At 42.8% G+C, this 11,979-nt stretch overlaps 1 protein-coding gene across 1 annotated transcript in view; it reads left to right on the forward strand.

The window, feature by feature from the left end:
- Positions 1 to 3,004: 3,004 nt before the first annotated feature.
- Positions 3,005 to 11,979, forward strand: part of GOLM1 (golgi membrane protein 1) — a 70,907-nt gene continuing 61,932 nt past the window's right edge. The window contains exons 1-2 of the mRNA XM_006877728.1: positions 3,005 to 3,133; positions 4,861 to 5,040. Of these exons, the coding sequence (XP_006877790.1) occupies positions 3,005 to 3,133; positions 4,861 to 5,040 (309 nt within the window). The remainder of the gene's footprint in view (positions 3,134 to 4,860; positions 5,041 to 11,979) is intronic.

Genomic DNA, 11,979 nt, shown 5'->3' on the forward strand with positions numbered 1-11,979 from the left:
AGGCAGGCAAAAGCTCAGAATGCCTGTAATTCCTCAGCAATTTGATCTTTTAAAAAAAACGAGTTCAGAATGTTGAAATATAAGATCTTATGTTTGTTCAAAGGCTGTCTGTCTGCTAGACAGAGGTTTCCTTAGTGTGATTCTGCCCCTTTTCCCCGAGACTGCCCTACCTGAGATGCCTGGTCAGGGAAGCGCCGGACGCAGCTGTCCCTGTGTTTCTTGTTTTTATTCCTTTTTCTTTCTTTCTCAACCCTTCTGAGTTTTGTCCTTGAATCCTTTAATCTTGAGTGGTTGAGCATTCTATGGTGTGTATACCTCACTAGTGTTGCCCCCCCATATACCATCTATTGCTTAACTGAAGTTGATCCACAGAAGAGAGTTTAGTTCCAAACCTGAAGGGTAACCAAGGGCCCTAATCTTGGCATTCCACCTGTCACTATCTGACGAGTAAGCCTGTTTTTTTGTGTGTGATTTTTTTAGTTTTGTTCCATATTTTCTCCCAGTCTACCCTGCACCTTCTAATGTGATCAGTTGGAAGCATTGTTATTTTTTAAAAAATTACCTTTGTAGCACATCTTCTTTTTACTAGTTATTTATCCACATGAGCCTACATGGATGGATCAGCATTCTCACCTAAAATAAGACACCACAGGCATTTCTCTGTGTAGCCCTGAGGACTCCATCCAGCCACTGCTATCTCCCAGGATGAAACAGGAAAACATTTTATAATGTGATCATTGGTTGATATCAGCAAAGCCCTGTGCATACACCAAGGAAGAGCGATGCTCAGAAACACTAAACTTCTAGAAAGTTTTATAGATCTGCTAAAAGCATGTCTCTGCCACCTTGTCAGATCCTGATGACAAGTCTGTTTTCTTTTTTTAAAATGATTTTAATTCTTTTTAAAATATAAAAGTACTAAGTACAGTTGGGAAATCCATACACCATACAGAGAAGTATAGAGTCTCACTCTTTTCTATTCCTGAGGTACAGTAGAGGTATGCATCCTTTAATGTCAGCTGGGACAACGTCCAAGTGCATATACATCCGTGATCTCTTCAGGTTTTGTTTTTATTAAGGGAAAGCAGCTCTCCTGGATTAGAAGGGATCAGACATTAGAAAATAGTGTTATAGGCTGTTGTTGTTGTGAAGTGTCCTCGAGTCGGTTCCGACCCATAGCGACCCTGTATAGGGTTTCCAGGGAGCAGCTGGTGAGCTTGATATCTACAATGCAGTCTGTAAAACAAGGTGTTATGTGATGTGGATGTTGTGCAAACACCAACTATTTATGGGACACTGCTTCCGGTTGTCCTTGTCAACTCTGCTGGTGTGACTGGAGGCATGTCAGTGGCAGCTGAGAGGGCAGGGATGGGACTGGAGAGAGTGGAATTGAATGAGGAGGGCGGGAAAAACACCTACCAGCCCCACCTCCTCCTCCCCTTCTTGTTCCACCTACCTGAGCAGCAGAAGTAGCTGAGAGACTGAGCCCAGAGCCATGTCTTTTGTCTCATCTGCCTGTATCCCCCCCCCCCCCCCCCCCCCCCCCCCCCCCCCGTGGTCTTTAACTCCATTGTTGTTGTTATTAAGTGCCATCCAGTCGGTTCCAACTCATAGTGACCCTGTATAGGGTTTCCGAGAGTGTATATCTCTGCAGGAGCAGAAAGCCTCATCTTTCTCCCATGGAGTAAGGCTTGAACTGCTGACCTTGTGGTTTGCAGTCCAGTGCTTGTCTTAGTGGGAGATAATAAACTAAAGGAGAGCTGTTTTCCCTTAAAAAGAAAAAAAACAAACAAACAAACCTATGGAGCCATGGACATATTTGCAGTTACTATGGACATTATATGCAGTTACTATGGACATATATGCAGTTGGACGTTGCCCAAACTAACGTTAAATGGTGCACACCTATACTTTATCTCAGGAGTAGAAAGAGTGAGACTCTATGCTTTGCTGTGTATGGATTTCCCCTCAGTTGTATCTAGGACTTCCATGTTTTAAAAAGAGTTAAAATAGTTCAAAAGAAAACAGACTTGTGATCAGGATCCAATGTGACAGTGTGGTAGAGACATCTTTCAGCAGGTCTGTAGAACCTCCTAGAAGTTTAGTGTTTCTGAGCATCACTCTTCCTTGGTGTATGCACAGGGCTTTTCTTGATATCAACTGCTAATTGCATTATAAAATGTTTTCCTGTTTCATCCTGGGAGATAAGAGTGCCTGCATGGAATCCTCAGGGCTATACAGAAAAATGCTTGTGTGTAGGTGAGAATGCTGATCCACCCATGTAGGCTCATGTGGATAAATAACTAGTAAGCAAGAGGATGTGTTCCAAGGAACACATTTGTGGAAATACCATAGGGTCAAAGGTAGCGGTAGCTCTGTTGGCTGTCATGTGGAACAGTCTCTAGACCTTGCATCTAGAAGGTGAGTCCCAGGTGCGTGGCTTCTCTGCTGCCAATGCCACCGCCTCCTCTTCAAACTCTCAGAATGAACAGTTTCTTTTCTCAGAACATTTCTTGTGGTGGTTGTCCTCATTGATACAGTGCTATTTTTTATCTGCCTCCTCAAAAGCCATTTGGAAAAGTCATACTTGTTCTTCTTCACTGCTGCTTGTATCCAACCAGAACAAGTTTTGAGTTGAAGCATAGCAACATAATTTATACCTTATTCAAACAGTTAACATGCCTGGCTGCTTAGGGAAAGTTTGGAGGTTGGAGTTCCTATAGAGGCAGCTCAGAAGAAAGCCCTGGTTGATCTTCTTCTGAAAGATAATCAGCCTTTGAAAACCCTGTGGAACACAGCTCTGCTCTGATCGCTGTGATTTGTAGTTTACTTGAAAGCACCTAGTTTGTGTCTGTCCTCTCCTTCTTCTAAGACAACAGCTTTGTGTTTTTTGGACACATTTTCTTGCACCAATAGTGATGATGGATGTGGCCTGCATTGGGGGTGATGGTAGTATTGAGACTTGTTTGTTTTTACCTGGCAGATTCTCTGTCCTGCCCTGGAGATGATGGGCCTGGGAAACGGGCGTCGGAGCATGAAGTCCCCACCTCTCGTGCTAGCCGCCCTGGTGGCCTGCATCATCGTCTTGGGCTTCAACTACTGGATTGCCAGTTCCCGCAGCGTGGATCTTCAGGTGCTCTTACTTTTTTATGCAGACATTCTATTGTAGAGTACTTTTACATTTACAGAAAAATCTCAAAGTTAGTTCAGCGTTCCTCCTATTATTTACTTAGATTAGTCTGGTGAATTTATTACACAGAACTATACGTTCTTATTAACTAAAGTGCATAGTATATTCAGATTTTGTTCATTTTTACCTTGTTGTTTTTAGTTGTCATCGAGTAAGTTCTGACTCATAGTAACCCTTTGTGCAACAGAACGTAATACTGCCCGGTTCTGCATGATCCTCACTGTTGTTGTTACATTTGAGCCCATTGCTGCTGCCACTGTGTCAGTCCATCTCGTTGGGGGGTCTTCCTCTTTTTCATTGACCCTCCATTTCGTCAAGCATGATGTCCTTTTCCAGGGACTGCTCCTTCCCGACAACATGTCCAAAGTACATGAGACAAAGTCTCACCATCCTGGCTTCTAAGGAACATTCTGGCTGTACTTTTTCCATGACCGATTTGTTCATCAGTTTGTACCTAATGTTCCTTTTATGTTCCAAGATCCTACCTAGGATGCTTGTTTGCTTGGTGTCATCTGTTTGTATTTCAGTTTCTAAGATTGCTGGGACATGAGGTGCAAGTGGTTTGCTATTATTTCTACCTAAATTTCAATGCTTTCGGTGGTGTGCACATGCTTGAGTGTAACACACACACCTGAGGTGACTCTCCACACCCTCGGTACAGCCCTTTCCCTCAGCTCTGCTCCAGTGTGGGAGAGGACCCTTTTTACCACCCACTATGACTTCTCAGTATTGCTGCCAGAACTTTCCCCTCTGCTTTCCCTGGGTTAACAAGATTCAGTCAAGCTGTCCAGGCTGCTTCTGGGAAGATAGCATCTTAAGTACCACGGTCCATTGCTTGATCCTCAAGTCTAGACTGGATATCAAAGAGTTAGACATGTAGATAGGTAATGGATCCAAGGGATACATTTCTAAATGCATCTGTCTTTCGCATCATCATTCAGTGATGGTGATGATATTAGTATTTCTACTTAACTGTTGTCCATCAGGGTCCAGGCACAGTGCTGAGTGCAGTGTACACTCTTGTCTTCTTTTGCTTAGAAGCCTTGCAAAGTTGGGGTTTTGTTTTTCCCATTCCACAGATGGGCAAACTGAGGTACAGAGAGGTTAGTACAGGTGGAGCTGGCGTTCAAAGGAACTGTTTGTGCTATGGACTTGGATTTAGTCAGGAAGGGCCATCTCATCTGAGCTCTATTGATGTTCTGTCCTGGTCTTGTACTTACTTTCTCAGGGTTACAGACCCTGTGTCTCAGTTTCCGCTGGAACAGATGTGGGTGGGGTCTGGAGTTGGAGAACAGAATCAGTTTTCAGAAGTACGTGTATCTGATAAACAGCTGTTAGGTCCTTTACTAGCCGGAGAAAGGAGCTGAATATCTGAGTACCCCTCGTGCCATGGTACCTCTGGGACTTTTATGAACTTGTTTCATTGAAGCCCACTGAGCCCTGAGCTGTGTGGTGGTGTGTCCATCTGAAAGTGGACACATGGTAACAACATAGATGTGAATGCCTCCATATCTGTACCAGCGTTGCTCGAGAAAAACCAGTTCTAGATTCCGCACAATTAACTTGTAAACACGAGCCTTTGGAGCCCACAAAGGATGTAACGAACTCAGACAGGGTGGTCTGCAGCAACAGTCCAACAGCCACTCATTCATACTGTGTCCTCCTTGTAGACACGCATCATGGAGCTGGAAGGCAGGGTCCGCAGGGCAGCCGCAGAGAGAGGGGCAGTGGAGCTGAAAAAGAATGAGTTTCAGGGAGAACTGGAGAAGCAGCGGGAACAGCTTGACAAGATCCAGTTAAGCCACAACTTCCAGTTGGAGAGTGTCAACAAGTTATACCAGGACGAAAAGGTAAGACCTGCTTGCTTTGTTCAGAGTTCTGCACTTTATGAGCTGTTGAATTCTTCTCAATGGGGACAAGTGCCTGTATGTATTTACACAATTATGTGCAATTAGCTCTCAATCAAGCCTTGGGTTTAGACCCCACCCCACTCTCCATATACCCAAAGCCCCTTGGAGAGCTAGTTGTGAAACCTTTTGCAATGGTAGTAGATGGGAAAATGCAACGACAAAAACTTAGATGGCATCAAAATCATCCTCATCGGGCTGACTTTTTTTCTCTTTTACTTTTGCCAAACACACATTAAATGCCTGCTGTTTGTCACATCTGTGTGAACTGCACGTGCCCTCAGATACCTCACAGGGGAATGCCGCTGCAAATGCCTCCCAAGAACTAACAAACAAAGAAAGTAGGGGCCTCAAAAGTGCTGTTTTTTAAGTTTAAAAAAAAAAATCAGATTTTGCATAAATTTAAAACGGGCTCCCTGTTTATTAAAATACCAATTTTTATATGCCATTCTTTTTTGTTGTTATTGTTAGTACATGAATAATTTCTTTTTTTAAAAGAAACAGCCCAAAGCTGGTTCCTCTGAGATAGAGGTTAAAGATGTCTCAAATGTGCAATGTTTTCCAATTGCTGTACCACCTACTCCTTGGTCTCCACCGCTGGCTTCTCCTCCTCCCTGCAGTCCTCTTTGTACTGCCTTTGGCCTGGTAGTTTGCTATAGAACTCAGGAACTGTACTTAGAATTATGAAGTTTATTAGGGAAGTCAGAGATTGCACCTTGGGTTCATTGTCAACGCAGAAGTACCAGGAACAGTTCAGGATACAGTTCTTTCATTAGGATAGCTTCTTTTTTAAGGTTTTTATTGTGGATTGAGTGAAAGTTTACAGGGCAGATCATCCGTTTTACATTCAACAAATCATATACCTTGTTTCATTACAATGATTATAATCCCCTCCATGTACCATCAGTTAACAGTAGTATTTCTCTCTATCCACTTTAGCATTTAAAAACAAAACAAAACAAAAACAAAAACAACAAAAAAACCAAAGTGCACATTCTGCAAGTTTGCCTCCTGGCCACCAGCTCTTCTTAGTCCCTCTCTTCCCATAAATCTAGTATCCTTAGCTGCTCCCCCTCTTCATGACCCCATCTCTGCCTCGGTCTCTGGCATCACTGCTTCTCTGGATAAGGTCCTACATTCTGCTTGAAGGTCCTAGGGTCCTCTGTTTCTGGACTGCAAGATTAACCACTCCCCTGTTTTTGTTACAAAACTTCTACTTTTATCATTGTGACAGTCGCAATTAGTCATGATAACAGTTATTCACTATTGAATCATACGAATCTTATCACCATATCTTTTCACCAGACCCATCTAGACAAGATGAAATCTATTCAGTGGGGACTCTTTCTTCCACCCCATACTCTTAAACTAAATTCCCTCTTGAAACCTCGTAAGCCAGTTACTTTGTGCCTTTATTGCCCCCTCATTTTAGGTAGCCAGTGTCTAAGTTGCCCATCCGTATCTACCCTGTGTACAGAGGGGATAGCATTGATACTTGATGTGAAGACTCCTTCTGTCTCTGTTGGTATTTAGAGTAACTACCTCTCTGAGTATAGGTAGGTTCATCGAATTGTAGCAATTTACCCTTGTTTCCTTTATCCAAAAAAAAAAAAAAATTTTTTTTTTTTTTGGTAATCTTCCTCTAGTCAAGTTCTGATTATCGAGCCATCAAGGCTAGGTCAAAAGGGCACTGTCTGAAAGTTTGGGTGTTCTTGTGCATCTCCCCTCCCTTCATATCAGCTGGATGCTTCACTCTCAGCTCTAGCCCTCCGTGGCTATGTCCTTGTCCATGGGCTCAAGTGTCCTCAGGTCTCAACACAATTGGGACCAACCAGCCCTTCATCTTCTCTCTCTCATCTCCAGGTCAACGGGAGTCAATGGACTGTGGTTGAACTCAGCCTATTTCTTCATTGCTGCCTTTCCCCCTCTTCCACTCACCAGTAGACCAATGTGGTCACCAGTAATCTTACATGTTTGTGTGTGTTCCCTTTGAGTTTCAGTCTTAGAGGGGAGTTTGTCCTGAAGGAACTTGATTGCTTGCTTTAGTGTCTTCCTGGCGAACAGCTTGCTGATTCTTATAGTAGCCAGTCATGCTGCCATTTTTGTTTCGGGTTTTTCCTGATGATCTTTCTTTGAAGATGTATCTTCTATAACTCTAGCTGTTCCACACTGGTCTGCTTATCCTTGCTAGTAGGGATGTCCCACCTCATAAGGTTCTGGATGGGGTTCAGGATTCCACATAAGGTCCTATACTCTGCAAAGGCTTTGCAAGAGGCCTATTTCAATGGGCAATTTCTAGAACCCCCTTTAGGTATTCCAGTCAGTTATAGGCTGAAGACGGGCTTACAAGTTTTCTCTAATCATGTTTCCCAACATCTCTTTCTATCCCACTCAAGTGTCCATTTTACAATAGTAGTAGGCAAGGAAAACTAAAATTCATAAGACAGTCAAGGATTTTAGTATTATTTCCCCTCTTCAAACTATACCTATATCCCTGTATCCCAGAGCTCTGTTGTTCCAAGGTTGAGCATACATCGCTATTTACCTCTGTCCCACTTAGGACATGCAAACCTGTCTCAGTGTTTCTCTAGGTATCTTGTTCTTCCACCTCCTCCCCCTTCTTGTATTGCCCTCCCCAATACCTGAACTAAACCCCCCACTCCAACCCCATTGTGTGGTTACCTTATATTCCATTAATTCTTCCCTCCATTTAAGACAGTCTATTTTATCCTGTAAATCTACCTGACTTTCCCACCACTTGGATCTCTGTTCCTCTGTGTTTACCTTTTTTCATATTGTAATTGTTTTGATCATAGACTTACTCCCAGATCCTCTGTTCTTATAATTTTATTCTGTTCTTGACTCTTCCATTTGTCGATTGAATTCAGGATGATGCTGAACTCAGTTTTCTAGTTGTTGTCTGTTCTTGTTGGTTCTCAGTCCACAGAACTTCCTTTAGGATGTTTTTCATAGCAGGATTGGCTTTGGCAAAATCCCTTAGCTTCTGTTTATCCTGGAATGTTTTGATTATGCTATCGTATTTGATTGACAGTTTTGCTGGGTAAAGGATTCTTGGTTGACAGTTTTTTTCTTTCAGAGTTATATATATGTCTCCCAATTGCCTTCTTTCCTGCATGGTTTGTGTTGAAAGATCTGAGCTTAATCTGATTTGCTTGCCTTTGTATGTTACACTTCTCTTTTCCCTAGTTGCTTTCAGGGTTCTGTCCTTATCTTTCATTTTGGAGAGTTTGATTATTATATGTCTTGGTGATTGTCTTTTAGGGTCTATCCTTCCTGGAGTTTGTTGAGTTTCTTGAATACTTATCTTTTTGTTTTTCAGGATGTTAGAGCATTTTTCTTCCAGAAGCTCTTCAACTATCTCCTCTGTGGACTTGTGTGATCCTTCCTGTTCTGGAATGCCAATAATTCTTAAATTATTCCTCTTCATGTTGTCCAACATTATTAATGTTAGGCCTTTTCAGATTTTTTTAATCCTTTTTGTGTTTACTCTTCTATCTTAGTAGTGTTAAGAGATTTCTCTTCTAGCTCACTAGTTTTGGCTTCTATTTCTTCAGTCCTACTCCTTTGCCCTTTCAGTGTATTGTCCATTTCTATTATTCTATTATTAATCGTTTGGACCTCTTTCTGTAGGTTTTGAGTTGTTTCCAATGTTCTATCTATTTTATTTGATTGTTCCTGTAGTGCTTTCCTGACTTCTTCCTTATTTTTCTCAACTCCATTGTATAGTGTTTTGATACATTATATAATAATTTTTCTTAATTCCTTCTCAGGCATTTCCAAAGCCTGCCCATTTTCCAATTTATCTCTTTAGCCCGTTTCTGGACATGGGCAGATATGGTCATCTGCTTCCGTTTTTTGGGCATATTCAGGAGTTATCTGTGGCCTTTAATACTTAGATGGGTGTGTATTTTTGTATTTCTTTATGCTTTCTGATAGCCTACAGGTAGATGTGATCAGGAGATGGGCTTCGCTTTTTACTCTTCTTCCTGAGAAATTTCAAGATGTCACTGTTGGTCATTGTGAAGTAACTCAGGATTTAATTTTCGGCCTGTTTCCTTTTTAGTCTGCCAGTCCCACTCCACAATCCCCATTCAGGCCTTTTTCCTAGTGATAAACAGCTCAGGGCCAGCTGTGGCTGTTTGGTTGTTTTTTTTTTCTCGTTTTTTTTTTTTGGCCGTTTGGTTTTAGGAGGAAATTGTCACTTTAGATTTAGAGGAGATTTGTGCACATAGTAGAACCCTCCAGGGATAGGGGTGGAGGTGGGGTGTCCACTCACTCAGGTACCCCCTCTAGTTACCAGAATGGAGGTACACTGACAGTGAGAGACCAATGAACAGATACCAAAAAAAAAAAAAAGAATGTCCACACCTTTATCTCTGCAGTTCTGTCAGGCGTCTGTGGCTGCTTTGATCCTTCCCCTGCTTGGTCTTGCCCAAGATTGCAGCTCCGGGAGCAGCTGAGCAACTTAAATTATAAAGCAATGGATTTCTTGCTTCTGCCTGTATGCCTTCCAACCTTCTGACTATTCCTTTATATGTGGTTTAGAGTTTTGGCACCATTCCGTGACCCCACTTGGCCCGGTGTTTTGTGTTGTTGCTGACAGAACTCTTCACTGCTTTTCTACCCGATCTGCCATCTTGTTTGTTTTCTCTAGGATAGCTTCTTTCAGTAGCTGCTGCTGGCTCCTGTTTGGACAAATGTTAAAACTCGTAGCTCTGTGGGTCAGCAAGCCCCAGCACCATCATCTGGTGCAGTCTCCTGGTTCCTGCCATTTGGCACTGGTGTCATGGTCGTTGCTGCCACACCATGTCTCTCTATCCTCAGTGTCATAGATTCGCCTCTCTCCTTCCATGTCTTTCTCTAAAATCTCTGTCATGGAGATTGGTTATAGCACAAACTCCTTTTACATTTCAAAGTTTACTGTACAGCACACATACACACAGCAAGATCATAAACCAACCAATCCTCCACAAGGGTTCCATGCACCAAGTTATTATTTTTTAAGTTTTTATTGTGAAATAAGTAATCATTTACATGGGAGAACATCAGTTTTTACACTCATCTTTTAGTATTTCATTTCATTGCAATGATTACAATCCCCTCCATGATTCAACAGTATTTTTTCTATTCCCTCTGTGTTGTTGTTTTAATTTTTTTTTCATGTACACCAAAACACTCAGGAATATACAATCATTCAAACAACTAAAGGGCACACTCTGCAAGCCTGCTCCCTGGCCACCAGCACACAGCCCCTCTCCCTTCATGAGTCTAGAGTTCTCAACTGCTCCATCTTTCCATGCCATCATCTCTGCCTCCATATCTGGCGTTGCCACTTCTCTGGGTAGGGTCCCACACTCCTGTTTCTGTTCTTCTCCCTTGATGGTCCCAGGGTCCTCCATTCCTGGACTGTAAGACCAACCACTCTCCCCTTTTTGCCTACAAAATTTCTACCTTTTTACAGTTGGTGACAATTTTAATTAGTCATGATAATAATTACTCAGTATTGAATCATAAGAATCTGATCCCCATCTCTTTTCACCAGACTGGTCTAGACAAGATGAAAACTATTCAGTTGGGATTCTGCCTTTCCCCACACACTCTGAAACTAAGCTCCCTCTTGGAAACTTGGAAACTGGCCACTTTCTGCCTTTATAGACCCCCCCACCCCCACCATGCACCATATTTGCAATCACAAACTATTCAGTCCCTGCAAGGTTTCTAGGCAATCTATTTGCATAGTCCCTGCCAGTCATTATATAGGAGTTAAAAGACGGTGGCTAGAAAGGCCATATAACAGTGATTCATTACACCACAGTTAGGAATGTATGAGTGTTCACTCTTGTTTATTAAGCTTTAGCAGTGTGTGAGTTACTACTATCTTTTATCCTGAAGTATTTGAAACTCATGGCCCTTCAGCCTGTAAGTGTTTGACCTTACTAAAAATGCATATGCCTCTCTCTCTGAGGAACAGTCTGTGTACTGGAAGGAGGCTGTGTCCTTAGCCCTTGAAGGTGGACATGGTGCTGGTATGCATGCATGGACTCCCCGGATAGGGTACAAATGGTGAACATACTCGGCTGTTAACAATTGGTGGCTTGAGTCCACTTGGAGGTACCTGGAAAGAAAGTCCTGGTGAGCTACTTCCAAAAAATCAGCCACTAAAAACCTGATGGAACAGAGTCTCTGACACACACGGGGTCACCGTGAGATGCAGGTGACTTGTTGGCAGCACTTCACCAGAACATGAATGATTCTTACCTCCCATTTGTTGGCTACCGACTCGTGACCCCTGTGCACTATGGAACCAAAACCCTGCCCAATCCTGCGCCAGCTGTTCCCATGATCAGTTGTGGACAGAACGTTGCGATCCACTGGATTTTTATCGGCTGATTTGTGAAAGTGGGTTGCCAGTCCTTTCTCCCTACTTTGCCCTAGTATGGAAGTGCCACGGGAGCCTGTTTCTCCTCAAAGCCACACTCCAGCCTCTGCTGACAGGTGGGGGTGCAAACTGGTTGATGCTGAGAAGCATTCCTTGTCATTCACAGAGTATTTTCCCATATCCACACTCTCTTACTTCTTCTCTGGGAACTGGTCCAGTTGTAACGCTGCCAGAATAAAGTGCTTCTCGGTTTGTGCTTGCTTTTCTAGTTATATGGAGAAAACTCCTCTAAAATCCCCTTTCACCAAATGTAATAGGACCGGGAGGTTTTCATAGTGTGTACACAGACAGAACCCACTTCTGGGAAGAAGTCAAGTTTATCCTTGGGGAACGGAGTTTGTACAAATCCCCACCATGATTTGCAGGGTGTGCAGAGAATGTTGCTGGCACCCAGAGCCTCCGTTGTGATGGGAACTGCACTG

This window comes from Chrysochloris asiatica, unplaced genomic scaffold (assembly GCF_000296735.1).
Source record: "Chrysochloris asiatica unplaced genomic scaffold, ChrAsi1.0 scaffold00576, whole genome shotgun sequence".
In the NCBI taxonomy this organism is placed as follows: Eukaryota; Metazoa; Chordata; class Mammalia; order Afrosoricida; family Chrysochloridae; genus Chrysochloris; species Chrysochloris asiatica.